This window comes from Babesia bigemina (assembly GCF_000981445.1).
Source record: "Babesia bigemina genome assembly Bbig001, chromosome : II".
NCBI classification, from domain to species: Eukaryota; Apicomplexa; class Aconoidasida; order Piroplasmida; family Babesiidae; genus Babesia; species Babesia bigemina.
In genome coordinates this window covers 637,645-665,067 of record NC_027217.1, presented here as the reverse complement: position 1 = coordinate 665,067, position 27,423 = coordinate 637,645, and the positions used below count along the sequence as shown (strand labels likewise).

The 27,423-nt window shown below is 55.7% G+C and overlaps 14 protein-coding genes across 14 annotated transcripts; 7 read left to right on the top strand and 7 right to left on the bottom strand.

The window, feature by feature from the left end:
• Positions 1 to 593: 593 nt before the first annotated feature.
• Positions 594 to 2,399, bottom strand: BBBOND_0202790 (hypothetical protein; the record flags this gene model as incomplete). The annotated part of the gene is made up of 6 exons (XM_012911854.1): positions 594 to 613; positions 837 to 906; positions 1,036 to 1,099; positions 1,138 to 1,360; positions 1,398 to 1,556; positions 1,595 to 2,399. 6 exons carry the CDS (start codon positions 2,397 to 2,399, stop codon positions 594 to 596), a joined length of 1,341 nt encoding a protein of 446 aa, XP_012767308.1.
• A 301-nt stretch (positions 2,400 to 2,700) lies between these two features.
• BBBOND_0202780 (DIADENOSINE 5,5-P1,P4-TETRAPHOSPHATE PYROPHOSPHOHYDROLASE MUTT,putative) lies at positions 2,701 to 3,283 on the top strand (the record flags this gene model as incomplete). Its single annotated transcript, XM_012911853.1, has 3 exons — positions 2,701 to 2,906; positions 3,045 to 3,146; positions 3,184 to 3,283. 3 exons carry the CDS (start codon positions 2,701 to 2,703, stop codon positions 3,281 to 3,283), a joined length of 408 nt encoding a protein of 135 aa, XP_012767307.1.
• Positions 3,284 to 3,326: 43 nt separating this feature from the next.
• Positions 3,327 to 3,718, bottom strand: BBBOND_0202770 (U6 snRNA-associated Sm-like protein LSm2; the record flags this gene model as incomplete). Its single annotated transcript, XM_012911852.1, has 3 exons — positions 3,327 to 3,461; positions 3,500 to 3,664; positions 3,716 to 3,718. 3 exons carry the CDS (start codon positions 3,716 to 3,718, stop codon positions 3,327 to 3,329), a joined length of 303 nt encoding a protein of 100 aa, XP_012767306.1.
• Positions 3,719 to 4,374: 656 nt separating this feature from the next.
• Positions 4,375 to 8,331, top strand: BBBOND_0202760 (hypothetical protein; the record flags this gene model as incomplete). The annotated part of the gene is made up of 1 exon (XM_012911851.1): positions 4,375 to 8,331. One exon carries the CDS (start codon positions 4,375 to 4,377, stop codon positions 8,329 to 8,331), a length of 3,957 nt encoding a protein of 1,318 aa, XP_012767305.1.
• A 313-nt stretch (positions 8,332 to 8,644) lies between these two features.
• Positions 8,645 to 9,244, top strand: BBBOND_0202750 (hypothetical protein, conserved; the record flags this gene model as incomplete). Its single annotated transcript, XM_012911850.1, has 1 exon — positions 8,645 to 9,244. The coding sequence occupies one exon, from the start codon at positions 8,645 to 8,647 to the stop codon at positions 9,242 to 9,244; it is 600 nt and encodes a 199-aa protein (XP_012767304.1).
• Positions 9,245 to 9,685: 441 nt separating this feature from the next.
• Positions 9,686 to 13,023, top strand: BBBOND_0202740 (thrombospondin-related anonymous protein, putative; the record flags this gene model as incomplete). The annotated part of the gene is made up of 5 exons (XM_012911849.1): positions 9,686 to 9,782; positions 9,823 to 12,639; positions 12,677 to 12,721; positions 12,760 to 12,853; positions 12,891 to 13,023. 5 exons carry the CDS (start codon positions 9,686 to 9,688, stop codon positions 13,021 to 13,023), a joined length of 3,186 nt encoding a protein of 1,061 aa, XP_012767303.1.
• Positions 13,024 to 13,062: 39 nt separating this feature from the next.
• BBBOND_0202730 (hypothetical protein, conserved) lies at positions 13,063 to 14,158 on the top strand (the record flags this gene model as incomplete). Its single annotated transcript, XM_012911848.1, has 3 exons — positions 13,063 to 13,422; positions 13,462 to 13,716; positions 13,751 to 14,158. The coding sequence occupies 3 exons, from the start codon at positions 13,063 to 13,065 to the stop codon at positions 14,156 to 14,158; spliced, it is 1,023 nt and encodes a 340-aa protein (XP_012767302.1).
• A 614-nt stretch (positions 14,159 to 14,772) lies between these two features.
• On the bottom strand, positions 14,773 to 15,404 carry BBBOND_0202720 (40S ribosomal subunit protein S9, putative; the record flags this gene model as incomplete). The annotated part of the gene is made up of 3 exons (XM_012911847.1): positions 14,773 to 15,110; positions 15,149 to 15,302; positions 15,342 to 15,404. 3 exons carry the CDS (start codon positions 15,402 to 15,404, stop codon positions 14,773 to 14,775), a joined length of 555 nt encoding a protein of 184 aa, XP_012767301.1.
• Positions 15,405 to 15,524: 120 nt separating this feature from the next.
• BBBOND_0202710 (hypothetical protein, conserved) lies at positions 15,525 to 16,808 on the bottom strand (the record flags this gene model as incomplete). Its single annotated transcript, XM_012911846.1, has 1 exon — positions 15,525 to 16,808. The coding sequence occupies one exon, from the start codon at positions 16,806 to 16,808 to the stop codon at positions 15,525 to 15,527; it is 1,284 nt and encodes a 427-aa protein (XP_012767300.1).
• Positions 16,809 to 17,085: 277 nt separating this feature from the next.
• On the bottom strand, positions 17,086 to 20,457 carry BBBOND_0202700 (transcriptional regulator, putative; the record flags this gene model as incomplete). The annotated part of the gene is made up of 7 exons (XM_012911845.1): positions 17,086 to 18,552; positions 18,591 to 19,325; positions 19,362 to 19,730; positions 19,768 to 19,911; positions 19,951 to 20,060; positions 20,098 to 20,186; positions 20,288 to 20,457. The coding sequence occupies 7 exons, from the start codon at positions 20,455 to 20,457 to the stop codon at positions 17,086 to 17,088; spliced, it is 3,084 nt and encodes a 1,027-aa protein (XP_012767299.1).
• Positions 20,458 to 21,037: 580 nt separating this feature from the next.
• BBBOND_0202690 (splicing factor, arginine/serine-rich 3, putative) lies at positions 21,038 to 21,905 on the top strand (the record flags this gene model as incomplete). Its single annotated transcript, XM_012911844.1, has 3 exons — positions 21,038 to 21,358; positions 21,472 to 21,652; positions 21,688 to 21,905. The coding sequence occupies 3 exons, from the start codon at positions 21,038 to 21,040 to the stop codon at positions 21,903 to 21,905; spliced, it is 720 nt and encodes a 239-aa protein (XP_012767298.1).
• Positions 21,906 to 22,172: 267 nt separating this feature from the next.
• BBBOND_0202680 (hypothetical protein, conserved) lies at positions 22,173 to 23,375 on the top strand (the record flags this gene model as incomplete). The annotated part of the gene is made up of 1 exon (XM_012911843.1): positions 22,173 to 23,375. One exon carries the CDS (start codon positions 22,173 to 22,175, stop codon positions 23,373 to 23,375), a length of 1,203 nt encoding a protein of 400 aa, XP_012767297.1.
• A 3-nt stretch (positions 23,376 to 23,378) lies between these two features.
• BBBOND_0202670 (proteasome A-type and B-type family protein, putative) lies at positions 23,379 to 24,292 on the bottom strand (the record flags this gene model as incomplete). Its single annotated transcript, XM_012911842.1, has 7 exons — positions 23,379 to 23,452; positions 23,500 to 23,608; positions 23,672 to 23,778; positions 23,816 to 23,957; positions 23,993 to 24,062; positions 24,105 to 24,212; positions 24,249 to 24,292. 7 exons carry the CDS (start codon positions 24,290 to 24,292, stop codon positions 23,379 to 23,381), a joined length of 654 nt encoding a protein of 217 aa, XP_012767296.1.
• Positions 24,293 to 24,447: 155 nt separating this feature from the next.
• Positions 24,448 to 25,857, bottom strand: BBBOND_0202660 (cyclin, N-terminal domain containing protein, putative; the record flags this gene model as incomplete). Its single annotated transcript, XM_012911841.1, has 1 exon — positions 24,448 to 25,857. One exon carries the CDS (start codon positions 25,855 to 25,857, stop codon positions 24,448 to 24,450), a length of 1,410 nt encoding a protein of 469 aa, XP_012767295.1.
• Between the last annotated feature and the right edge of the window lie 1,566 nt (positions 25,858 to 27,423).

The window sequence follows — 27,423 nt, the reverse complement described above, 5'->3', positions numbered from 1 at the left end:
GGGTTCTACGCTGATTGCGGGCGTCTCGTCGCCCTTAGTCCCGGCATCGTGCGTACCCTATGCTAGGTTTACTTACGCATAGAATCATTTACGCCGTGAAACCTATAGTATCTCTTGGCGACTTGTAATGCAAGGATTCCAATGTAGCTGATTGTTGCATTTTCATGGAGTGCTAGCTCCGCCACGTTTTGTGGGCGCCATGTAGTCTCCCTACGTTTTGAAGTGAACGGCATTCACGAGGGCGGATTATGAACCGGTTCTATGGTATTGTGTCGTCCTGTAATGGATGCAAGTTAACATCGTTGTAATCGCATGCCCGCATCGGCAGCGTGGTACCAATTGTTGGTAGCCCTTTAATTTTTCAAAGTGGCACAACAGGAAAGTTGCAAAACCTAAGCATATGTTATGCAGTGTTTCGTGCTTATAAAGGATATTACACCGATGTAGCACAGCGGGAGAATAACCCGAGGGTGCAAGCAAACTGCTGTTACTCACGAGTCGTACATGTACCGTATACGTATGCATTCCAGTTATTCTATTCTCGTTAGTATTTTACAACAGTGGACATAGTTCGGTGGTCGGACATTTCGCATTCAGCCGGTCTTATTCCTATCTGCGAAACTCCACCCACCGCCGTTGCATACCGAAACAATGAACGTCACAAAGCAGATGTGCGGTTTCGCCAAACGATGGCAGACACCCAAAAAGGAAACGAGGCGATTTAACGGCTCAGAATATCACCCATTAACTGTATCATGTATGAGAATGTTTGACTGAAACTCAGTTTCGTGTTGAAGGATTAAGGAGTGTGAAGCCATTAGACATTGTTCACATACCACCAGCCCATTTATGACAGCCTTTTTGTTGGGTGTATTTTCCGATGCCGCGGTTGAAGAAGAAAGCTCTCTATATATTGCCAGAACTCTTTTGCAATGGACGCATCATGGTGGCGGTGACTGCGATTTATGCGAAATACCTGTAGCGTTGTTACAACACAGCACATAATTGCAATAGAAAACAAGAACGTGCACTCACCTTCAAATCCCAATTTCCCATGTCGGCTGGTATGTTGTCAGTGTCGTACGCAAACAGAGCGCCCCTGCAAGCGCATTGAAACAATAAGAGTCTTCCACTTACTTCATAGTCATGAACAAATCTACGAAAGACTCGAACGGGTATCCGTTGAATTGCCATTGCCCCCCTTTGATGTTCAAGATTACGCAAACCACACTAATCCAATCAGTCGTGGTGAATTTGGTGGTATAGGAGCTCTCCACCACCCGAAATTTTATTGTCCTACCAGAAATGGTATGGATGACCTCAACTGCATTCATAGGGAGACCCGACATGATAGCCCCATCTAAAGGTGTATGAAAAGAAGATTTTGAAAAACGCACTAGCTCGCAGAGATTCTTGGGGATCAACGAACTGGTGATCTTCCAGCAACTGCTTGATGTTCTGACGCGCTACAATAGACATAGCACCACTCGGAACAATGATTACTGGTTTCTTGCGATATTTGCAGCATATCTCGTCCAAGACACGCAACTTAGACTCTGAACAACAATTTACGTGGATCCATGAAATCACTTACGTGTTCTCAAAACGCTGCCTACAGATTTAGGCGCATCACGCGCCTTGGATGCCGCCTTGTTTGCCTGGGCAGCCTCCAGTTTTTGCAAAACGCGTTCAAAGCCTTCGCCGTGCGCCATGATCACCGACGTCCGAGTTCTCAACGGTCGCTCCATAAGCCCAGCTGCGAGGACGCACATGTTGTAGTGCCGTTTCTTAGCCGATCTGTACTCCTCATCATCTTCCTGAGAAGTGTCATGCATAAATGCACGCCAAGAATCCTCAACCTTCTTCATCACGACATCAATCATGTGCTTGGAGCCGACTTGTGTCGACGTGCCACTGTCCGACACATCGTTACGAGAACCAGTTACACGACTGGACCCCGTGCCACTTATTGGAATGAAGCGCGCTTTGGCCTCTAGAAGGTCTGGAGATGTATCAGGGTCGCCCAAAATAGACTTTATGCGATCCCGCTCCAAAACATTAATGTATTTGAATCCACGCTTGGTTATAGAGCTATACGTGTAATCTTCCCTGCGAATACAGAGCAGTAGCACTATATCACCGATCACGTACGCTTCGCCTCGGCGGCTGCGCAGTCCACTAGGATCCAGCATATTCACCGTAACCTTATGGTCGGGAATGTGGCATACCAAAACGCCTGACGGCTCCATCTCGAACTCAACCATGCCTCCATTGGCACATATACTCTTCAACAGTGCGATAGAAGGCATCGATGCCTTACCAGACCAATAAGACGCATTGTGCTCCTGGGTCGAACGCACATCCCAGTCTGCGTCGAATATCTGCTGCGATCCCTCCATGTTCCGTGTTATGTCATTGCGTAATGTGCATCGGCTACGCGTGCTGCAGCCCCAAGGAGCAGGCGGAAGGCGAGTGGCGGCACTGAGCCAAGGCGCGCGCCACCGTCCATAGGGCACGTGGGCGTCGCCCACCGGACTCGAAAACGCAACACAGCGATCTGAAACAGAGGGAATAATACTAAACGCGCGCATAGGGGCCAAGCGACGCTACGGCGTCGACACAAGTGACTTGGCTGAGCAACCGAAGTCAGAGGAAGGCACGGAGCAGTGCAATTCAGGCGACCACAGCTACAGCGAAGACATGGAGGTTGAGGGAGCCATCATAAAGGCAGCGGGCATCATCGTTTACACCGTCGACGCACTTGCGAAGGAAGTGAAATACTTGCTGCTTAAAGCGTCAAACAAGCCGTTCCACTGGACACCCCCAAAAGGTAACGTCTATAGCACTACGTCGCCCGATGAGCGCGTAACTCCAACACATCAAGCATACAGGGCGCTTAGACCCCGGTGAGACGTTCAAGGACGCCGCATTCAGAGAGACATGGGAGGAATCCGGGTTGCGTAAGGAGCTCATCGAAGTTGACGAGTCGTTCAAGGAGGTTTGGCGTTAGCGATATGCGAGACATATGAGCTGCAGGTACTGAGATACAAGGCACACGACAGGGACAAGGAGTGCGTTTACTATCTGGGAAAGCTGACAGATCCGGACTCCAAGATAACACTATCGCACGAACACATCGACCACGCGTAAGTGGTAAAGGCAAGCAACATCACGCACGATCAGATGGGTTTCGGCAAGCAACATCAACGAGTATTGCGACAAAGAGTCGCTGTGCAACATGATCGCACATGCAGAGGAACACATCAAAGGCAAACTGCATTAGACAAGCCCGAATTACAGAGCGCTAGACAGTCAGTCAGTCAGCGTCACTTCTTCTCCGAGCTCTGCTTCATAGCCTCTCGACGACACAGCTCCTGCAGCTCTTCCGTCTTGACGTCCGAAGAATTCAGGAACACGTACCGCACCACCGAACCTCGCACAAAGCAGTTCACAACAGACAGCTGACACGTAATGCAGTTGGTATATCGATACAACGAACCAGGTGCGGGTATCGCTCAGTGTCGTTGGCCGTCACGTTGCTCAGCTTGAAATTCAGATACTGGTCCACTGCGTGGAGCCGCCCAGTCAGCTGCAGGTCGTTTTTCAGCTCAATGGTTACATTCGCGCCCTTCTCGACCAGCGTTTGGAAGAAGTTGAAGAATAGCTGCACGTACGCTTTAGATCGAGCGACAGAAGCGCGCTAACACGAACTCACCATCGTGAACCTATGGGCGCGCGCCAACAATGGCAAAGCTACCACTGCAGGCGGACGAATAACCACCGTCGACAACCAGCGTGACAGGCACACAACTCAGCTATTCCGTGATAAACGGTGATGGAGGTAGATTTGAAATGTGCTACTGAAATGTATATACACCGTAGCCGTTACAAGGTAGGTGCCCTACCAACAGGCTCAGGCCAGAGTGCGGATCCTGCCATTTCGCAGGGCATTGATAGTTTGGCTGCCCAAAAGTGCTTACAAGTAAATGTGACAAATCACGCTACGCGAATGAAACTGGCGGTCGTTGCCATCACGACATCACGGAACGGCATGTTCGCGGCGCTCTTGCGCTCCGGTTATGGAAATAGCGCTGAGCTTACCGATGATATTACTGCGCAAAAACATTTGCACATCATCGCATTTGATCCCGGCCGTCGATTTCAACCGCACCTCGGGGCCAGTGAAGCGATGTCGCTGTGCTACACATTGCACCCCTCTGACCTTCATACCGTCGTTGGTCGACAACGTTACGCGAAATGTTGAATTAAGTGCATAACACATACGTGCATCATAATAAGATAAAATTAATGCAAATAATTGGTGTTCCTTAGGTACACATTTTCATGGAATCCTACACATCCCAGTGACGCACGATGTTGGGAGTGGGATTCCTTTTCGCGTTCGCTGTGCTGTCTGCGATTTGCAGCGGATATACCTCGGCTTACGGCAGTGCAGCATCTAGCAGCCACTCTCCGCAGGATGTGGCAGGCCGTTTTGTACCGGGTAACGACATCAGGCAGGAGATTGGCCAGCAAGAAACAAACGTTAAATCGGGTGGATTGGGTGAACCGCATATGAATTCGAAGGAGCGTGTTGTAGAAAGATCCAGAAAGCGTTATAGGCGCGGGTTGTCTAATTCGAGATCCTTAGACTCACTATCAAATTCTGAAAGGCGTGGTAATAATCGCCATTCCTATATGTCTGGTGTAGGGAAGGACTACATTATCGCACTGGAACTTATGTCACGTCTTTCCAACACGTCATGGAATAAAAAACTTTCTGCTTTTGTAAAACAGTTGGTTCAGGCTCTTTCAAAGCTTAACGGGAAAAATCGCCTATCACTAGTTACATTCAATAGCACAAGCGAAATATGGCTAGACAGGGGGTTTATTAACAATGAAACCGTAAGGTCTGTGGGAAAAAGGATTGACAAAATGTTTGAATCCATGACATTAGTTGAGGAGGCCAAACCGGGGGAAGCCTTGGAATTTCTTCGTCAATCGGTATACAACAATGGTGACAAATACCTACTAAATGATAAGACAACAAATTTAGATCTCAACTCTGCTGCAGGAAAGGACACCGTGGTGTTTATCATTACAAGTGGTGCTGCAGGTGACAAAGAACTAGCAATGCAGGAAGCTTTCGACGCACGTCGCAACGGTGTTACGCTCCTTGTAATTGAGATTGGAATAAGATCGGAGAAGTTCTGGGCTTCTATTGTAGGTTGCAGACAGCATTTCGGCTGCCCGCAGTACATTACGACCCACAGGAAAGATCTTATGAGTAAGGTCGAACAAGTTATGAAGCAAGTAAGGTCACACCGCAGAAAGGATGCCATATGCCACGAGGAATGGTCGGAGTATTCTGCTTGCAGTGAGCCATGTGGCACTGGAATTAAAACATCAACGCTGATTAGTTTTAAAACACTACTTTCTCCTAGCAATGGCAAGGGAGAAATCATAGGACGTACATGTGAGAAACAATTGCAGAACGTAAAAGTCAGACAAATGTTGTGTAATATGCAGCCATGCAGAGGTAGCCGTTCTGTTGGACTTAACCATGGTATTGGTGGTTTTATTCAGACTACCTCAGGCAACATGGGAAATGGCAATACGTCTCCGTTGGTGAATAAGTATCCATCCTTAATCGATATGGATGCTGAAACAATGGATGAAGAAGACGACGATGATTTGGACGATTTAGAGGAAGATGAGGAGGACGACGATCATGACCAGCAAGGACTGAATGATGACGATGATGAGCAACTACTGCACGACTACCTAACTAACGGTACGTATGACGATGACTTATATGGTGACAAAACAGGTGATTATTTTGATGATTTGCTGACCGAAGATACGCATGATAAAATGCCAAAGGAGTTGCCTGCAAATGCGCACAAAGAAATGCACACCCAGGAGTTTGAGTTGGAGCGGGATGACGAAATGGAAGAGCAAGCGGCTGACAAATCTATCCCTGTTGAGAATTTTAAAGTCAAATCAGAGTGGTATGAGCCGGGCGTGCGGGGTGTTCCCATTAAACCATTGGAAACGAAAAAAGAAGTTGACCTCAAGAAGATGAGGATTGCAAACATACGCAAGAATACACTTCCGCCTTCACACATCCCTAGGTTGTACGATGACGACAAGGGTATAGATGATATGCTTCGGTATGCACCTGATGTAAACCGTAGAATTGGCAACTGCAAGTGGTTAGGGAAGGATTACGTTGTTGCGTTGGATGATAGCGCAAAACTTAAGGACGTGGGGGATTACGAAAAAGTCCGTTCGTTTGTGAAGATGCTTGCGTACTCACTGTCCGCAACGGTGGGTACAAACACCCTGTCGCTGGTGAGCTACGACAAAACCGCAAGGGAAGTGTTGGGTAGGACCATCATTGATAAGGACAACATCAGGTCCGTGGCGGTAAAGATTGACGAAATGTTCGACACTAAGAACAGCGCTGAGGAAGCCAATCCTGGAGCAGCTCTGAAGTTCCTGCGTGAGAAGGTGTACGAAGACCGTGAGAAATACTTAGTTGATGACAAAACAAGCGAAATGCGTTTAGTTGACGCGCCTGGCGTTAACACGGTCGTGTTCCTGATCACAACGGGAAAAGTGGCCGACGAAGTGTTGGCTAGCAATGAGGCATTCAACGCACGCCGCAATGGTGTTACGCTGTTTGTTGTGGAGATCGGCAAGGAATCAGAAAAGTTCTGGCCTGCTGCCATGGGATGTCGCTACTACTACGTTTGCCCTAAGTACATCACGACCAGCGCGTCGAACATCATGGGCAGAATTGAGTATGTAATAAAAAGCGTATGTAGTCGCGATGGTAGGGATGCTGTGTGCCTTGAGGCTTGGTCTGATTACACACCTTGCAGTGTGCCATGCGGATCGGGTGTACAAACTGCTAATCTTCTTGGTTTCACTCAGTTGCTGGGCCCCAGCAATGGCGAGGGCGAAGGCAAAGGTCGTTCATGTAAAGACCTGTTGAAAAATGTGAAGGTTAAGCAGGTGTTGTGTAACACCCAGCGTTGCGGCACGGACGGATCTCCGATTGCTGCCGTGGGAGGTGTGGATTCAGTTGGCCATGCTTCTACTGAGCTGCCGAAAGACGGCGTAAGCGGTGTTCGGACTGATGAGGCGGAGAATGTTATGCCGGGTACTCGCAATAATGAAGTAGCAGTTGCCGATGCAGGCAACAGTGCGAACGTGGAATCTCAGAATTCTGACTCCCTTGCATCTCATGGATCATCTGCCACTGAGCCGAGGGAAGTTGCAATAACGGAATCAGATTTGCCTAAAGAGGGCGATGACTTGACTGTTCATCGCGAGACTGAGGGTAGTGTATCTACGCGTTCCGAAGCTGACTTGTCTGAGCAGAAGGGGGAGCGCACCCCTCACTCTGAGTCGACTGTCGTAGGCGTACATGAGCACAATGTCCGTGAAGGCCTAGGAGGCCAGGGTGACGAGGAGTCAACGCCAGGCAGCTTGGACGTCGGTGTTACGCAAGCCGGAGGCGACAGTGAGAGGGAGGTGTCATCGGGTACTACCCACGAGCATCAGCAGATGGAGAACCAGGCTTTAGTTCCTGACACCATTACTTCAGTGTTGCCAACTACCGAGAGCGAGTCTGCTAGGAACCCGGAGGAAGAACCTGCATCGCAGGAAACTGAGCTAACTGAGCAACTGCAGTCGGAGCAGCTTGAAAATGGCACCACTGGCGACGAATCCATAACTACTGAATTACACACTACTGGCAGTTCCACTAATACCATTGAGGGTGGTTTAACTAGTGGTCAGGGCAGTGAGGATTCGGGTAGTCATGCTAATGTGGGCGATCACACTCAGATTGATGAGAACAAAGGGCTGTCTGATGCGCATCATCTCGGCACTGATAACACGAGGCCATCCGGAAGCGTACCAACTTATGAAATTGAAAGTGGTACGAGCACTGCCCACCATGAGCGTATTTCAGAGCATCAAGAAGCTGAGCGAGAGCCCGCAAGCGTACATGTTAAGGCGCCTGGACACACGAGTACCGGCGAAAACCAGCCTGAGAACCAATCACGTGAGCACACGACGGGTGGGCGCCGAGGTGAGGACAGGGATTCGAATGGTACTGGCAGCGTTATCATGGTGAGTGCCGCTGCAAGCGGTATTCTGGTATTAGTAGCAGCCGCTGTCTTCCGCCGCTATGCGTCGGATATGAATGATGATGTGGTTGATGAGGATAACGAGTTTTTGAGCGGCGAAAGTGGCGGCAAAACCGAGGAAGCAGAAACTTACAGACTGGCTGACGCCAGCGACAATGTCTGGATGTGATTTTGGCAAAGGTGCCAATTCAATTAACATATCTTAAATGTAGCTCATAATAATTTGTGTTTTAATTAAGGTATGTGTACCGCGATGGTAGAATTCTGATATCGCATTCGCATTAGATGCACTATATTCTAGCGGACACAAAGAAACATCAAAACGTAACAGAATCTGTATGCTATTTCCATATGCGTCGAGTGTGTGCTAGCTGTGGTCGCGAGTTGGCGAGGTGTTGCGCTACGCGGGTTGTGGTCGTTCGGTGAAACATCAGTTGCCTACACTGCATTGTGTAGGCTAAATAATTCGTACAAACGGTGGCATGATTTTGTCTAGGACAGTTTTCAGGCCGAAGGCCATATTCCCGCAATGGCTGGGAACTAGATGTCGCCAGACGCTCTATAACACGCAGGCTAGGTGCCTAAGCGATCGCAGCGAAGCGGCTTACAGCAGAAGAATATACTGTAATGCAGGGAATCTTGAATTCGGGCCACCGACGTTCACCTTCTTCACGGACAATGCGTGTCTAACTATGAAACTGCGCAACGACGAAAATTTGGGCTACAAAGTTATGCTGCTGACTGGGATGACGCGCGAGGGCGGTGAAAGCAAGGTGTTTGACAAAAGGTCACGAGTATCTTCCGTTTTGCCAATGGAGGAGGTATCCAAGCTCCTCGAGGCTCTATCGCACGTGTCCGACGCACCCATCACGTTGCACGGTGTAGACGGCGGGAACCTTGTAGTGACTCGCTCCAGTGATTCCGTGTCACTGAAGCTCTGCCCAAGCCTCATACCAGGACTCAATACGACGCCTGTTTCTGCGTCCGCAGGGGGATCGAGCAAGGTACATATAAACTTCATGGGTGGAAGTAACGAGAATGCGTTGCTGCTGCACGCCCTGAAGGAGCTTATGCAATACTGAATCTCGCGTAGCGATGCAATCCAGAGAGTCCAGGATATCATGCGGTGTGGATCTGAGTCGGCGGTACCGTTGCGAGCTAGGCGAAAATTGTCTAGCGTCGGTGCTAAAGGAATCACGCGAGGCGTATAGGCGTCTATACAGGCTTTAGGGAGCGTGTGGGCACAGCACGCAGGCGCTTTACGCGGTGCCAGTATGCGCCATGCGGAGAGGCATCGTGCGCCACCTGTGGCATATGTCCAGTCTGAATCAAGTGGCAAGTGCCACCGCACGCCAACTAACACTAATCACACAAAGTTTTTTTCGCATGTTAGGGTCAAAACAGTAATCATATTTTTCTGTATTGCCCGTATACATACGTTGAGACAGGGAGTGCGACAGACTCGCCCAAAGTATACGCCTTGTCATCTCTCTGAAACGAAGGACTAATCTGCTTTAGGCAAGATGAGGGGTTGTTTCGCGCTTTTGTTTCTTGCGCCTTTGGCGCAATTTGTGCTTTACTGTGCCGCTGGCGCTCCGATAGCGGCTCCGAGAATGCATGGTAAGTTTTAAACGCGTATGCCGCCTACAGCATCGCGCAGGTGACAAACTTCCAAGAACGTGCAAGCGCCAAATGGACTTCTCCATTGTCGTCGATGAGTCCGCCAGTATCTCGAAAGAAGATTGGAATGGTCGAATGATACCATTCCTGGAGAACCTCATTACAACGATTGACCTCGACAACAGTGACATCAGGATCTCCTTGACGACGTACTCGACGCCCACGCGTTCGATTTTCACGTTCCTCGACAAGGAGGCCAGCAACACGCAATTGGCCATTAAGCGCCTGCACGAGATGCGTGACTCCAAACCCGCGTTTGGCATGACCTACACTGGTAACGCGCTTTCGTTCGTCAGGAAGGCGGTGCTGCCCTACGGACGCAAAAACGTCCCTAAGGCGCTTCTGCTCGTCACTGATGGCCTTTCTTCGGACTCCGACCTCACAGCGCAGGAGGCCGCCATGATCCGTGACGAGGGCGTCAATGTGATGGTTGTCGGTGTTGGCGATGCTAGGATCGAGGAGTGCCGCGGTATTGTGGGCTGTGACGGCGTCATGGATTGCCCAATGTTCAAGCACACTAACTGGAAGGAGATGATCAACATATTCCACGGGCTCATGAAAGAGGTCTGTGACACGCTTCCCCAAGACGCCACCTGCAGACCGGTGTGGTCGGACTGGTCAGAGTGCAATGCGCCATGCAACGCCACCGGGACGCGCACGCGTACCTTGCGAACACTGGAAACCATAACGAAGCCAATCATGGGCACGAACGGGCAACTGGGCCGTACGTGCAAGGATCAAGAGATGCTCACCCCGCCGCAAAGCGAGAGTTGCGTCGGCAAATGCGCCAACGTTTCCGCTCCTGGACATGACATGCCGGCGCCGATGTTAACCGGCAGACTTGCTGACGGGTCATACGATGAGTCCTACGGCACCTTTGCATCATGCACCAAACATAAATCTGGCGACGTGCCTGCGGATAAGGACATCAAGTGCGATAGACGCAAGCAGAACAACGGGAATTCATCCGGCGCAGGTGCCTCGCAGACGCCACAGCATAAGGTAGACTCAGCGAAATCAGACAGACAGATTCGGCCGCAACAGCCGAGTGCCCCGATCAAGCCTCTACCAAGGAAACCCACGCCTGGGAAAGTTACGCACGTGAAGGACGATTCGTCTAGCCAAGTCAGGCTCAGGGGAGACATGGATCCTACCGCTGGGGAAAAGGACAATGCTAGGTTGGCCAAGTCGCCACCCACAACAAAGAAGCCGGTGGTTGTCACTGACTCATCACAGAAAGTGCGCCGGACGGCAGTAGATCCGAACTCCAGCCCAGAGGGCGGCAGGAAGACACCACAGTCACCGTCAAAACCCAAAGTCAACTCTGGTTCCGTTAACGTACCAGCTAAGCCCGGCAAAGCATCTAAGGACTCTGTTACCGTGCCCGGTGGATCTACCCTTGACCCCGACTACGGTTCCCACAAGTTCAAAACCGAAACGAAGATGGACCCCCTGAGTGTCAATGACATCAACGGTTCGTCGACCACATCAGGAGGGAAGTCGTCCGACTCGAAACCTGTGCCGATGTCATCGGGCGGCAAGAAGACACCGCAGTCACCGTCAGTGCCCAAAGTCAACTCTGGGTCCGTTAGCGTACCAGCTAAGCCCGGCAAAGCATCTAAGGACTCTGTTACCGTGCCCGGTGGATCTACCCTTGACCCCGACTACGGTTCCCACAAGTTCAAAACCGAAACGAAGATGGACCCCCTGAGTGTCAATGACATCAACGGTTCGTCGACCACACCAGGAGGGAAGTCGTCCGACTCGAAACCTGTGCCGATGTCATCGGGAGCTACAAGAGGTGACATGACCGACTCAGAACTTGACTCTGGGTCCGTTAGCGTACCAGCGAAGCCCGGCAAAGCATCTAAGGACTCTGTTACCGTGCCCGGTGGATCTACCCTTGATCCTGACTACGGTTCCCACAAGTTCAAAACCGAAACGAAGATGGACCCCCTGAGTGTCAATGACATCAACGGTTCGTCGACCACATCACGAGTGGCATCGTCCGACTCGACACCTGAACCGATGTCATCGGGAGCTACAAGAGGTGACATGACCGACTCAGAACTTGACTCTAGGTCTGGTATGATGTCAACAGAGCCCGCAAGCCCATCTGAAGACTCCGTTGACGTGACAGGTGGATCGACCCTTGATCCCGACTACGGTTCCCACAAGTTCAAAACCGACACAAAGATGGACCCCATGAGTGACGGTAGCAGCTTCCCAACGTCAGACCTAGGCAGGGAAGACGAGAGCGACATGGGCGAAATGACTGGCAGTGGCACCAGCCTGGAGCACAACACGAGTACCGGCAGCACCCCGCAGCATCCGTCCGGTTATGAGGGATTGAATGATGCCGACATGAGCGATATGACGCCTGAGGAAACGGATTTGGCAGCCCAGGAGGAAATGAGGCGCGAGCTCGAGGAGGAGCGCGAGGAAGACCTCAGACGGGAACTGGAGGAGCAGCATAAGAAGGAGCGTGAAGCCGAGGAAAGGCTGAAGCAAGAGCTCAGCGCGAACAGCAACCCAGGCTCCGGCGAGCCGACTCCTACCTCTGGATCAGACATAACATCTGATGAAGAGGGAGCGACAACTGGTGATGTAGACACATCTGGTGACGAAGGCGCGACAACTGGTGATGTAGACACATCTGGTGACGAAGGCACGACATCTGGTGGAGAAAACGCGACAACCGGTGAAAATTCATCATCCGATGACGGCGATAACTCACTTCATGGGTTCCACGTTTTGAGTGACAGCGCAGCGACTGAATACGTCCCGCCAGTGAAAGGTATGTGAGCGCAACCACAAATCGCATCCACGTGCAGCTGCTGATAACGAAAGCGATGAAGAATCTACCGAGGGCGGTAGCAGTAAGTTTGGCACTCCCGAAACGCTAACTCTGTCGCAGGCCGGTCGAGCAGCAACACGACGAAGATTGCGGGAGGCGCCTTGCTAGGCCTTCTCCTGCTTGGCGCAGGAGGCGGGTACGCCATGTACAAAAAGTGAGTCACCAACATCCGTCGCACAAATCTTTCGCAGGAACAAGGGCCCCGGCTTCGAGGCTGACCCAGGCGACTACGCTGGGGGCGACGAGAGCTCGCAACCCATCAGGGACGCCGAAACGTACACCGTTACGGAATTCGACAACAACATTTGGGGAGAAGCCACCTGAGTGAGCAGCATTTGAACACATTGTAATAGTAATGTATCTATGAGAATCACGTGTACATGGAAGCTGCTGGTGTACGCATTGGCGCTCCACGCGGCTGATTGCGCAGGAATCCTGCGCAGAACCGTCGCACCGACCTTACCTCTGCGCCCTAATGTAGTCCCGCTGAGCCGCGGCGCAATCGCGCTGGCCGTCACGCGCGAGCTTGCGCTCAGCGGACCGTGCGTGTCTGAGAATAAATCGAGGGCCAAACATCGCAAGATCGCTGCACAGAACCCCGATCTCGATGCAGCGATTGCCTTCTACGCCAAGCAGCACGACAGGATCCTCCGGGAGCTGCTGCTGCCGGCGCTGAAGGACCTGTCTACAAAGGGAACGGAGATTCCACGCGGACAACCTAAGGTACGGCGCTGACGCCATAAATGGCAATGTGTTGTGCAGCGGAAGGAATTCGAATGGGACATCGCAGTGAGCACGGAAGCAGCACCGCTACAGTGTGCGATCCTAGCTGACGTGCCGCCCGGAACGGTCCTAGTGCGCCCGCGCACGGACCGGGACGACACGACTCCGTGCGAATACGTCGCCGTCGAGGCTCTCAATGGACTCCTGCGCCTGCAGCCATCCAACCTCAACCGGCTGTTCCCGGGCGCCACCATGTCGGACGTGGAGAAGCTGTACGCGCATGCGTCCCTGGCGGTACGCCTTTATGCAACATCATATTACTGTTCAGACGACGTTGTTGGCGTATCTGAGCTACAACTGGAAGCTTCGGCGCGTCGTGACCGCGTTGCTGGTGGCCGGCGCAGCAGCGGCCGTGCGGCACGTCGTGATCGATATCGTGCTCGCGCTGCTGAGGTCGAAGCTGATGTGGCAGCCGCACGTGTACGGTCTGTGGAGCAGGCTGTACCACACGCCTGCGCCGTTGATGCTCTTGACCGCGAAGCGCGCTGCCGAGTTGGCACTTGAGGCGTTCGTCGCCGTGGAAGAATACGTGCACCAACGTGGAGTGGAGCTCGAAAGCTACATGCTAAACGCCGACCTCCACAACGCTGTGCTGCGGCCGGCTGTGGTCAGGGACCACCGGGGCGGCACCAGGCGGTACGAAACACTCTTCAACGCCGGGGCGCATGCCGCGTAATCGTGATCACTCTTCCTCCTTGTTGCCTTCCGCGAAATAGTTTGCCAGCTGGTCGTCCAGGCGGCTCTTAATGGCGTCGTTGCCCATGTATTTGTCCAATTCCATATCCTGCGGAAGGCGGTGTGTGTGACGTGTCGTCGTCGACCTACCAGCTCGTTCTTTGTCTTCGCCTCTTTTGCGGCGTTTTTTTGCACAACACGGTTGCGCTTAAAATGTTGGGGGCGGCGCCGGTTCTCGTAGTGGGCCATCGGACGCCTGGGCTGATCCACGTAGCGCCTGCGTTGGTCCTGTAGGTCGCGTCGCTCGTAGTACCGGGGCTCTCCATGCGGGCTCGGCGGCATGCGGGAATAACCGTAGTCCATCCGCTGCACCGGGCGGGAGTAGGGTACACGCTCTGCACGAAGTCATTCAGGCGCGCATCAACGACAACACACCCCTGGTGTCGTAGGAGGGCGGCAGCGGGCGGTACGCCTGCTGGTGTTTGCGCACATAGCGCATCGGAGAAGGCGCCTGGTAGCGCGGCGGGTACGGGTGCTGCATCTTTTACAAGTGAACGCGCCCGGACGCGGCTTATGGGGTGGCAACGCAATGAACACGAAGGTTTTATAAGGGAGTTACTCCTCAGACGAACCGCCGCGGAGGGTCTTGCGGTGGACCCTACCAGGGTGACCGCCTCCGAACGGGGATGTGAGTGCGAAGTCGATGTGCTTCTCCGAGTCCACACGGACCATGAACGACGGAATGTCGACGATCTGCTTGCCCACGCGGATGTGGCGCTGGCGAATCATGCAGCGAGCGTGGTGGATCGACTTGGCGAGGCCCAGCTTGAAGACCTTGGTCTGCAGGCGACGCTCCATCATCTTGTTGAGCGTCAGACCCAACACGAAATCGAGCTTCTGCTCGTTCTCACCCATAAGGCCATAGCGCACCATACGCCTCAGCAGGGCATCACCTGGAAAAAACTGTGAGCGCCGGGAACGCACACCGTACCCTGGAATTGACGCTTGGTGTCCTTCTCGTCCAAGGTCAGCAGGTAACGCGCCGCCGACCTGATCTTCGACAGCACGTACTGAACACGCCACACCTCGCGCTTGTTCTTGAGACCATATTCACCGATAAGCTTGAGTTCCTGGTCCAAACGCTCCTGAGCAAACGTTTACACGGAGGGCAGCGGGCCACCAACCTTCTCGAACGGGCGTTTAGGATTCCTGAAGGTCTTGCTGTAATTACGGTAACTCCCCACCATCTTTAAATTTAATATATACACCCACGGATGCCAATCTAGTGAGCAGCGCGGCAATCCGCCCGAGGCAGCAGGGTGGGGCCCGCGTCTGGGCACCGCAGGTGGTGGGGAGCGCGCTGGCGGCTACGGGGCCGAGAATTTAGAGAGCAAGTTGGTCACGTAACTCAAAAACGATAACAGCAGGCACGGTGTGTCGGCCTCGCGCTGGTACAGCTGGCGCTTCCAGTTCTGTATGGCAAGGTCCCTGAGCTTGGTCACGGCCAGGCGCCAGGTCACGTCGCCAGTCTCCTGGCCGGCGGCGGCCGCGTAGCGCACGGCGACCACTTGGGCGTCGATTGAGAATGAGATGCGCTCCGACGTCATGCTCTGGATGAACACATCGACGCCGTTGACGGCGATCGCCTGCTGCGACCGCAGCGGTTCCAGCGCCGCCTGGCACAGCGTGAGGAAGATGTACCGGTCGATGAGGCACATCTGGGCCGCGCGCAGGCGGTACACCACCGGGCTGTGGTCCTCTCGCATGTAGACGGGTACGTGGGCGCCGTTCACCGTGAGCGCGAAGTCGTGCTCGATGAAGAAGGACACCGCCGTGGGAAAGGTCATCTTGGTCATCAGGCCGTCGCCCGGCCCCGTGTCCTCGTAGTACGACAGCAGGCACTGCTGCGGCGCGCCCGGCGCCGAGAGTTTGTGGACGTCCCACGACTCCCACACCCGGGACTCCCCGTCGTCGGTCTGGAGGGCCATGTCGTAGAACACCACGAACACCGAGAAGCTGGCTGGGTAGTCCACGTCGAAGGACGAGACGTCCACCAGGTTGCGCGCGTTGATGAGCACCTTGAACTGCGACCTGATGGCCGACAGGACCTGCAGAAAGTTCACTTGTAGCCGCAGCGAGCGGGACAGCACATCGTGCAGCTCACGCGCCCTCGCGGCGCACTCCCGCAGCCGCGTGTTGCGGCTGTGTATTGCGTACTTCACCACCTGGCTGTTGCACTCCTGCGAGGCGACGGTGTGTCCCAGCCGCAGCCGGCGGGACGACTGCAGGCAGTCCAGCAGCGCATGAGCCTTGGCGAACACCTGGTTGGCGTTCTGCTGGTAGACGCGCGCCTCGTCCCACTCGACCGGGTTGCTCTTCTGCGCCCATATGCTGGCGGCCACGCAGATGGTGGAGGCGGCGATGTGCCAGTTCTCGTGGTTGCCGCGCGCGATCACGGCGTCCAGGCTCGCGTCTTCCGAGAGCGCGTGCTCAGCACGCGCGCTGAAGTAGTCCTTCAAGGCAGCCTCGCGGATAATCGCGCCGTTGAAGTAGCGCAGCACACGGCTGTCGCCGGCGCCGTAGCATTCCAGACGGAAGGCAACGTCAGACTCGCCTCCGCCATCCGTCGGCGGGGGCGCGCTGTCTGACATCTGCGGTTAAAAATGAGCAGCCATTAACGTAATGTGTGAGCGATTAGGCGCGCCACGGGCGCGATTCGTGCCGGTGTCTATGTAGGGGTCACGCGGTCGGACTGCGGAGGCTCAGGGGCGACGACGGCCTGAACGTCCGGCCGCAAGGATGCCAATGACGCCACATGTGTGGAGAATAGCCGTCAGGGCTCAGCGGCGGCACACCCTCAACCACGTCCGCTGCATGGACGGACCACGTAGCCGCACCAATAAAGCGAAAGCACCGTAACGAGGCGCCCTAACGACGACGTTTGCGCCGATGGTGCGAGTCGTCCTCGTAGCGGTGGCGGTCGTCTTCCTTCTTGGCGAACTCCTCCATCTCGTCCCATGAGAGGCCCTCTTCCTCCTCCTCGTCGTACGCTTCCTCGTCATCCTCCTCATCTTCGTCCGCCAGGGACTCGTCCTCGTCGCTGTACTCCTCCTCACTGTCCTCCTCCACCTCCTCGTCTGACTCGTGCTCGTACTCTTCGTCCTCGTCGTCCACCGACTCGTCTTCGCCCTCGGACTCGCCAAGGAAGCCGTCGAAGGCGCCGTTCTCCACGAAGGCGTCCACGTCCTCGAGGATCGTGCGCAGGATGTTAGTCCACTGCAGGTTGTTCTTACCCTCGTACCAGACCATGTCGAGCTCGTTGAGCCAGCTTTTCAAGGTGTCCAGGTACTCCACCGGGATCAGGTCGATGCGGCGGACGGGCTTCGAGTAGTCTTTGTTCACGAGCACCATGTCGAAGTTGCGCAGGCCGTGCTGCACACGCTCCAGGGAGACTATCTCCACGTCGTCCAGCGTCAAGACGAACGGCGGCCACTCGACCAGGTTCACCAAACAGTGGGCCGTGGGGAAGATCACCACATTGGACTTGGACGGCACGCCGCTGAACATCAGCTCGCGGTAGGGCATGTCGAACACCAGGCTGGACATCTCCTGCAGCTGCGTCATGAACTGCTTGAAGTCCGCATTCAAGCGGCGCTTCATCTCGCGATCGCGCATTTCCTCCAGCGCCTCGTCAGGGTCGTTGTACGAGCGGCCGCGGCGGTTGTCCAGATCGTCGATCTGCGTGCCCACCTCGCAGTAAAACTGCACGTCTATCGACTTGCGCTTGCCCACCATAATGGGGGACTTGAGGTGGAAGTGTAGCAAAACAATCAACTCGCGCTCGCACGGCTGGAAGATGGCGTGGCGGACGTTGGAGTAGGAGATGTCGATGTGGTCGACACGGTCACGCGTGTTCACCACGTAGCGCAGCCCGTTGTGGTGGGCCTCCAGGAACCCGATGATGCGCCTAGCGCCGTGGATGTTGGGGCGCACCATCAGGTCCTTAAGCACGATGCGGCGGCCGGTCTTGTTCAGCTGCAGCTTCTCCTGCTCGGCAAGCACCAAATGGGCGTCGGCGTCCGTCTCGCGCTGCTTGACCTGCTTGATCAGTTCCTTGATGGAGCGGAACACGTTCTGCAGGTGCTTGGAGTCGGAGGAGCGGTACAGGACCTCCTTCACAAATATCGCGTTCTCGTGGTTCAAATCGGGCAGCGGGTTGACCTCGGTCTTGGAGCTGAAGGTGTGAGAGCCGGGGACCTGGAAGTTGATACGCAAGGTGTACGTCTGGTTGTCGTCGGAGTTGCAGGAGGCGTTCTTGACGGTCATGATGCTGAAGGGCAGGTGGTAGCCGTTGATGGGCAGCATGATGACCTCGTTGCGGACGTCGACGTAAATCTGGGCGGGACGTGAAGCTCGGGATCGTGTAAACATACCTGCCGCGGCACAAGGTCGGTGGAGAAGGAGTTAGGCGAGGAAAAGCTGCGCATCTTGTCCATCTTCACGACGGAGCGCTGCTTGGCGGTGCCCGCCAGCCCGCCCTCGGCCTTCACGCGCTCGACTATGGCGGCCACCTTCTCCTTGCGGAGCTGCAGCTGGCGGTCCAAGCGCGCCTTCATCTCGGCCTCGGACACCTGGTTCTGGCCGCCGCGGTCACGGCGGCGCAGGCGCTCCTTCAGTATCACGCTGTCAGCGTCCCGAAGCAACTCGGAGGACACACCAGGCTGCTTCTGGGGCTTGGACGCGGAGGTCTCCACCTGCTCCTCCTCTTCCTCCTCCAGCTCATACGATATGTTCTCCAGGCTCTTGCTAACGTTGGCAGTCAGAACCACGGCCCCCTCCGGCGTCACCTCCACGGTGTCGCCGATCCACACGGCAAACTCCTTGCCGCCCTCAACCAGGTGGCCGAACCCCAGGGAAACGTGGAACACCATGCCGCTCGCGATTGTGCACTTGTCGTTTCCGCTCACGAGCGTGAATTTGGCGTCCTTGAACTCGAGGCCCATGGTGTGCCCCAAGGAACGCAGCAGGTTGTCCGCGAACTCCGGCTTCTCCTTCACCACATACTTGTGCACCTCGTCGTAGACGGAACCGAACGTCGCGCCGGGCTTGATCTTGCTCAGCGCGTAGTCGAATGCCTTGAGCGCAAAGGCGTACGCGTCCTTGTGCTTCTGCGGCGGAATGAGGGAATCACGCGCACTACCCACCGCTGTGCCGTCGAGAAGCAGGGTACGGGTGATGCACGCGCACAGCTCCGAGTATTTGGAGCAGACCGAGACTATGATGGCACCGGGGCTGTGGGAGAGCGTCGACTCGTCGGGCGGCACGCCGATGCCGAGGTTGAACGAGTTGCCACTCTGGACGTTGCTGTATATCACCTCGGTCTCCGCGGGGTTCATGTTGTACTTCTTCTGCATCTTCTCCAGGAACTTGATGTCCGTGTGCACGTTCAACGCCTCGGAGACTATTTTCGAGTGCGCCTTCTTGGCCTCGGAGTCGAGGATGTTCTCGATCTGGTTGATCAGCTGGGACTTCATGACGGCACACGCGAACTGCGCAGCCTGCTTCTGCGCCTCCTAGGAGCACGTTGGATTCTCAGAGGTGCGCACTAACCAATTCCACCTTCGTGCGGATGCACATCATGTTGGTGATTTCAAAGGTCACGTCGACGGTTGCGAAGGAGGCAACGGCCTCGAGGCACTTGTCCGAAAAAGCGCCCGTGGGTTTGGCGCCATCAATCACGCCCAAAACCGGGTCCTGACGCCGCATCCGCTATCAGCAACAGCCCTAACCCACCGTGAACTTCTCGAATATCCCCGACACTTGCTCCGCGTCCGACTTATCGGGGGACCGCTGCATAATGACCAGCTTCTCGTGGTGCTGCCGTATGGGCTCCAGGTACATCGCTGCGCGGCGCTGAGGCCTCCGACGACGCAAACCAACCCTTCTTCGGAGAAGTCAAGATGTACCACGTCCCATCCCGCGAGAACGCAAACAGCGTCTCCGGGAACTGGAACCCAGTCAGCCATAGCCTGCGCAGCGATGAGATGCCAAATCGCCGGGGGAAGGAGTGTGAAAAACGACGGCAGGTCGACACACACACCGAACCGCCGTTAGACAGGCGCGAACTTACTGTAGCAACTCGGAAGGTGTAGCGCTGGCGTCACCCTGGGTCTTGCCCGTGCAGATGAAAATCACGCTCGCCGTCGAGAGCGCGGGATTCTCGAAAAGGGCGTTGAGCTGTTGAAGCTTCAGCTTCACCTCGTCGTAATTGATCACGACGTCGCGTTTCGTGTCGGCCATGGTCAAAAGTGATCACTGGTCAGCGGACTGCCGCACATGGCTAGGCGAACGCGCTGCGAATGCCAGCCAACTACACGGGAGCGGCTGTGAAAGATTGCGTGTATATAAAGTGGCTACTGTGTGAAGAAGTCGTGGTCGTAGTCGCGCGGGAATGCCCGACCTCAGTGAACAGCGGTGGCACTGCGCAGCGGCGAAGGCGGCCGCAAATTTCGAGAAGCGGCCCGTATGGGCGTGTATGCGGCTACGGGGTATTCGTGTGTCGCTTTTGACGTCTGTGTGCAGCAGAATGGGCGCCGTAACACCGCCGAAGTCACGCGTCTGCGGCGTTGCGGAGAAATGCAGCGAGATTCCAATCTCGAATGCGCGAACAAACATCTGAGAATAGCGGCGTAAGAACCGCAATATACGTGGCGGGGAGTGTCCGGGGGCCTCAGGCAAGACATAGCAGTTTGAAAGCACCCCATCACACAGGCACCGTCGCACAACCCTCACTCGGGTTGGCGTCATTCGACACTGCAACCGGGTCGTTCAGCCCGGAATATAGTGGCCACGTGTCATACCCACTTCACCGTAGACAAACATGGGGGGGGCAGAGGAATCCGCCAGGGTATACGTCGGCAACCTGCCGGACACGTGCAGCCCTAAAGACGTCGAAGCCGAATTCCAGAAGTTCGGAAAACTGACCAGCTGCGAGCTCAAGAAAAACGTCGGGGGCGCGGCGTTCGCGTTTCTCGAGTTCGAGGACCCGCGCGATGCACGCGACGCCATTAAGGAGAAGGACGGTGCTGATTTCCTTGGCAAACGTCTGCGCGTGGAGACCCCCTTCGGCTCTAAGGACGACGGGCGTGGCAACCGCAGGCGTGGCCCCGGCCCTCCACGCCGCGGCCGCTACTTGATTGAGGTGGGTACACTGTTTCGCGTTTGCGCGTTACCGCCGGGTGATGCGGCGGTGGGCTTTCCGCCGAGCCAGCGTTGCGCGCCATGTCGTGGTGTGTGTCTTAACGGCGCGTGCAGGTTACTGGGCTCCCTCCCAGCGGCAGTTGGCAAGACCTGAAGGACCACATGAGGGAGGCCGGCGAGTGCGCCCACGCTGATGTGTTCCGCGGAGGCGTCGGTGAAGTTTCCTTCTACTCACGAAGCGACATGGAATACGCCATTGACAAGTTCGACGGGTCGACCTTCAAGTCCCACGAGGGTACGTCCGCAGGCGCCGCCTCTAAACAGACGCAGGTGAGAAGGCGAAGATTCGCGTCCGCGAGTGGAGGCCCAACTACAGAAGCCGCAGCAGGAGCGGGTCACACCACCGCCGCAGGCGCTCGCACGGAAGGGAACGTGAAAGGAGTCGGCGAAGCCCGTACAGCAGGGGACGGAGCATCGATCGCAGTCGTGAGCGCGAACGCGAGCACAGACACCGTTCCAGGTCGGACTCATACGGACGCCGCCGATAAATCGAACATGAATAAGCTTGCGTGAATGTGAAACGGTCGGCGCGGTCACTGTCGAGCGATGTCGGAGGACGCGGCCGGTACCGGCACGAGCTGGTATGGACAAGAGGGTGCTCGCAGTGTCAAAGCTGAATCTGCCACTGACTAACTAATTCTACACATCTTGAAATAAGGTTGTTTTTAAACGTTTATTGTAATAATACATCTGCAACGCCCCAAAGGCAGCGCGGAGAAGACACACCGCGGGGTCCCGGGCAAACTCCCGTGCCGATGAGGTGTGTCGCGCCCGGAAGCCACTGCGGGAGCGAGGTCGACCCCTCGCTCACCGCGTGCTCCACGCCGACTCGGCGGATGAGTGACTCCGCCTGGGACGAAAAATGGCAGGCCATGGTGCAGCACCAAAGGCTCAGGAAGGAGCAGGACGCGCAGCTGCACCAGAAACTGAAGGAGAAGCAGGAGCTGGAGGAGTTCATCGAGTGCACGTTCACGCCTAAGACGCACTGCACGTACAAGAGCCGGTCGTCGGACGAGCTCCTCAAACTGATGGAGCCGCTCATAACGGAAGAGGAGCGCATTCTCAGGGAGCTGGCCAAGCTCAACGCCGAGGAGCAGGAGAACATACAGCTACACAGCCGCGCCTTGCGCGCCCATATCGCAGCTAACCAGGGCGGCGAGGGCGACGACCTCATCCGCATATGCGAGCGGTACCGCGAAGAGAGGCTCAAGGAAATCGCCAGGGTCAAGAACAGAAAGCTGGACATCGTGGGGCTGCTGCACGAGGTGGAGCGCAAGTACAACATCATCTGCGTCAAGGAGCACCTCAACGAGGACGACATGCTGCGGGCGTGCTTCAGCATCGACTCCTGCCGCCTCATCAAGAAGGAGATTTTGGATTCCGTGAAAGGAGTCGACACCCTGAAGGACAGGTCCAGGGTCACGTCGGAAATCGACGCGATCATCAAGCGAGCTAAGGAGGATGCGCAGCGCCAGCGGTCGCGCCCGCCCAACGGCCCATTCATGCCGGCCGGGGCCATGCCGGGATACCCCGTGGCGCCCCAGTGGATGCAGCGCCCGAGCAACGGGCTGCCGTACCCGACCATGCAGCAACCCGGGCCTAACCTGTGGTATCGACCCGCCTTCGCCAAGGGGCACCCCCCGATGAATCCGCAACAGCAACCGATGATGAAACTGAACCCGGCGTGGATGGGCATGAGGCCGCAGCAAGCCCAACCGTTCATGCGCCAACCGCAGACGGTGGCACAAACGGCCAAAATGCAGACCCAGGGAGCGCAGCAGCCAGCACATATCGTGCCAAGACCCGTGTTCCAGGCTCCACAAATGCGAGCGCAGCCCGGCATGATGCCGCACCCGGGCTTCGTGCCGGGCAACCCGCCCCTCGGGCTCCCACCGCAAATGCAGCACGCGCAACCGCAGACGCTTCGCAGAAACGTTCCCAAAAAGGTACAACAGTAGAGATTAATCGGCTCGCATCGGCATGCGAATTGGTTCGTGTACCATGGAGTCGATGACGATTACCTCGGCGCAGTCACCTGTACGATGTTACGGTGTGCCAATCACACGGCTAATTGTAGCTTACCTGTGTAGATGTCGCGCTCCACCGCGCTGCTGATGGCGCCCTTCACCACGTTGATGAGCTCCTCGAGGGACTTGACTTCCTCGTGCTTCTCCTGGTTGCGGCTGGTCAACTGCGCAACGTCGTAAAAAACGCGTGGCACGAGAGGCGGCGTTCAACGCGCCGCGTAACTTACGTGGTTGTCCAAAACTGAGGTGATCAGCGCCGCGCTGGTACCCTTGGCCATGTACGGCTCGAAGCCGTAGTTCCCGATGGCGTCGAACCCGCAAGTAATGCCCTGGCCTACACATCGTCAGCAGATCGAAGCGGGAGCACCAACCGTTCTCGTCGACGCCGCAGAGGATGTTAAACGTGTAGTACGGGAAGAATCTCCGGCTGTACAGTATCGTAGACAGCAGCTGCGCGATCACGCGGAACGGCGGCTCCTTGTACTGCTTGCTCTTGTACATCTCAATTTCGCGCTGCGCGGCTCAGAAAAAACGCCTGGCACGCCTACCATGAGGGTCACTTGCAGAGCGATCATGTCCGCCTGCATTCCAGCCGTGCCGAGCACGCAGGTCGACGTCCTGCTCGAACGATGAGCGCCCACAGCACACCGGTGAACCTACAGCTTCTTGAGCTTGGAGGCGTTCCGCGAGTGGATCGCGTAGCCCACCGACAGCCGGGTGTCGGCGGCGATCACCGCGCAGTTGTTCCAGACCGCGGAAACAACGGTTCTGCGATGTGTTCAGATTCAAAAGGCGCGCACGTACCCTCCGTTATTTACATACGGGTTGAAGTCGGTGTGCCTCTCCATTGTAACGAGTGGCCGCCGCGGACCCGGACGCGGCGCGTAAGGCGGCACGACACCGGGGCGGCGAGCAGGTAAGACATCGGCGAGTGACAAATACGTACATTACACAGTGTGTAGTTTGTAGGCAGTGTTTAACTAAATGGAAGTTCTAAGCGATACTACGCTGCCTCCTTAATCTTGCCGCAACGCATGAAGTTACGGCTACGGCAAAGCTGGCGTGTGTCCTCGTAGCTCCAAGTGTCGGCCCTAGGGGCGCACTTCCCCTTCATGCTGTCGCGGTGACGCGCGACCAAGGCGTTCATGAAGTTGGCGCAGGCGTCTGTGCTTTCCATCGAGCCCATAGGGCTGAACGCCGGACCACTGTCCGCGGGAGCTGCTCGCTTGACTGTAGCCCACTGCGAATGCGGGTAACCCACGTAATCCACGTGTTGCGTGCACATCCGATTCAACATAGCTCGCGGAGGCCGGCGAGGCACGGCGTCGCTGCCCGCGTAGTGCTTGCAGCAGGGTGGCGCGCTCGTGAACCTCGCCACCTGGCGGTGGCCTCCGTGGCCACCACATACGCCTCCGCCCTTCGGATGCATGGGTATCGGGTGGCCTCCTGGTGTGTCAATACGTGATGTGTCGACATGTTGAGACGGCAGTATCTGCGGCATGTGCACGTTCGACAGCACGTGATATCCTGCCGACGGTCCTGTGGGCTGACGCGGCCGATCGTCCATGGCACGCGGACAGTGTGGTGCACGCCTCATGGGAATTCCTGCCATCGCCGTGTCTTGAGTAGGCACACAGTAGTGGACGCCGGGGTTCGACCCCCCCCTCTCATAATGCGGAGTGTACTGAATGTCCTCGTAGGGCCTGTTGAGAGAGACATTTTCCTCGTTGTCAACGGCCATACCATCCGCGTAGCGCGTACTACGCGCCACGTTCGTGAACTGAGACCCACCGCCGTAGTGCACCATCGGCATGCCGCCCTGCGCAGGTATGCTGGCCGGCGCCTTGTTGTGCCTGGAGGAGCGCTTGGCCGTCGCATTATACCACGCAACGCCCCAGATGTTGGACGAAAGCGGGCCGAACAAATTCGCCTTCTCGACACCCATCCGGCAACTCTCGTATTCCAAGGCGCTGACGTACAGCTGGAAGTTCAACATGGTCAGGAACTGAGCCTCGAGCAGGTTAATCTCCGTAACGTTCACGCCGCCAACCTGGGCGTAGAACTTGTTGGAGTAGTACACATCGTCGCTGAATTTCGCCGCCAGCATCACCGCCGTTATGATCAAGCGGTGCACGTTCAAAATAGACACCGCGAAGTTCTTGTGCATCCTCGTAATGCGCTCGATGTAGACCAGCGCCAGCACGAAACACTCGTTGCTGCAGCGCACGTGACGCGCAATACGACTCACGTAGTCGGCAATGGAAATTGAGGGCGCATTCATCGAGTGGAAACGTGTGACCACACCCTTCTTGGACTCGTTCTCGCTCACGATCCTGACCAGCACGTTGGACAGCATCCTTATGAATGTGTCGTCCGTCGCGCGAGCGACAAATTGATCCTGAACTGCATTCATCGTTGCGACCTGGACGGATGAAATTCCAACTGGCACCTGAGAAGGAAACGAGATGCGGGGCACGCAGAAGAGCCGACAAGCAAACCTAACAACGCATTTACACGCCGGTAGCTTGCTCAGACAGCGATCCACAAATAAAAACGGAAACAAAAATCGTGAGCATGGGTGTGCTCACGACGAGCTACAGCATCGCTGCTGTTGCGTCATAGTCGTGCGTTCCTGGTGAATTAAACGCGCAAAGACAAACAAAAGTGCCTGTGAAAATAATGAAATAATGCAAAACGAAGAGTCGCAGCTCCACGCCTTCCGCATGGCTTGTGTGTCAGCGGCCGAGTACCGTGGCAGCTCGACGCAGCTCCCCATGAAAGCGATGCCCCCATAACAACGCAGAAAACGTGGCTACACGTCCCCACCGCTACACTGCGAGATACGCTGCGTCACACGGCGCCGGCTAGCGGTAGCGACGTGACAGCCGAAAGAAGGATGGACGCCCGCTCCCGCGACACCCGAATCCTCTGTGCTGCCTTCAAAGCCGGAATCCTAGCCGGAATTGCCGTCTTCCGCGCTTTTGGCGATCTACAAACGTGAAGTTTCGTCTCTGAAGGGATACTGCAGCGCTAGTCGAGTTTTCTCCGAAATATACGCGACGTCATTTCCGCCGGTCGCTGTCCTGGATGCGTGCTGCATTGCCACCGTCCTTCCAAATGCGTTTTCAACGCTTTTGTGGCATTTAAAAAATGAACATGCGTACACACGCCGTCGGCTGTGAATCCACTAGAGAAAAGGCACCGGCATGAGGCATGTGATCGGTCACGCGCCGTGTGCCATCTTCCGCGGCGCTCCGGAATGTCGCAGTTCTATTCTTTAGTGTCTACAATATGATGTCCGTTTCGTGACAAATTTGTGGATTCGTATACGGGCGTATCGACGATGAGGACGGATGTCAGTGGCAGGGCGCCCTCAGCGGGGCCGGAGCCAGCGCAAAATGTCACGCCAGCCAGCGCGGGGCAGCGAGGTTAGCGTTTTAAACGGCGGCAAGCGCTTATCTAGCCTGCGCGTCGGACGGTTCTGTCGAACCTGTATTTATCCTCAGGTGTTGTGGGCCCGCATGACCTTTTTTGGGTTCTGTGCAGTCGGCCCGCGGCTGGATTTCGGATTAGAGACGACTCAAATAGCGGTGTGTCTGACTCAGCGGTGCTCCGTAGGAGCCTGGTGGCTCGGATGTTCAGCCGGCCACCTGGTCGCGTCGCGCTTTTTTGCACATAGTCACCATCACGCTTGTCGACAATCGACGTGGGCCTAACCCGACGTCCTTAGCGGTATAACTGTATTGCTGCCGTTTTTTGCGACGATCCCGCCGAGCCACCGAACTCCCCCCCTCACATTTTGACCATACGCGTGCCGGCGGACGAGCACTCAACCGTCGTGGCACAAAGCAATTTTTGCAATTCGGATACGCAGGAACGTATGCCGAAACCGGAATTTCGCGCCGCGAAGAAATAATCGGTACACAGTCAAAACCAACAAAATTCAGGTACGCGTCTCTCCGAGCAGCCTCTGCAGCCG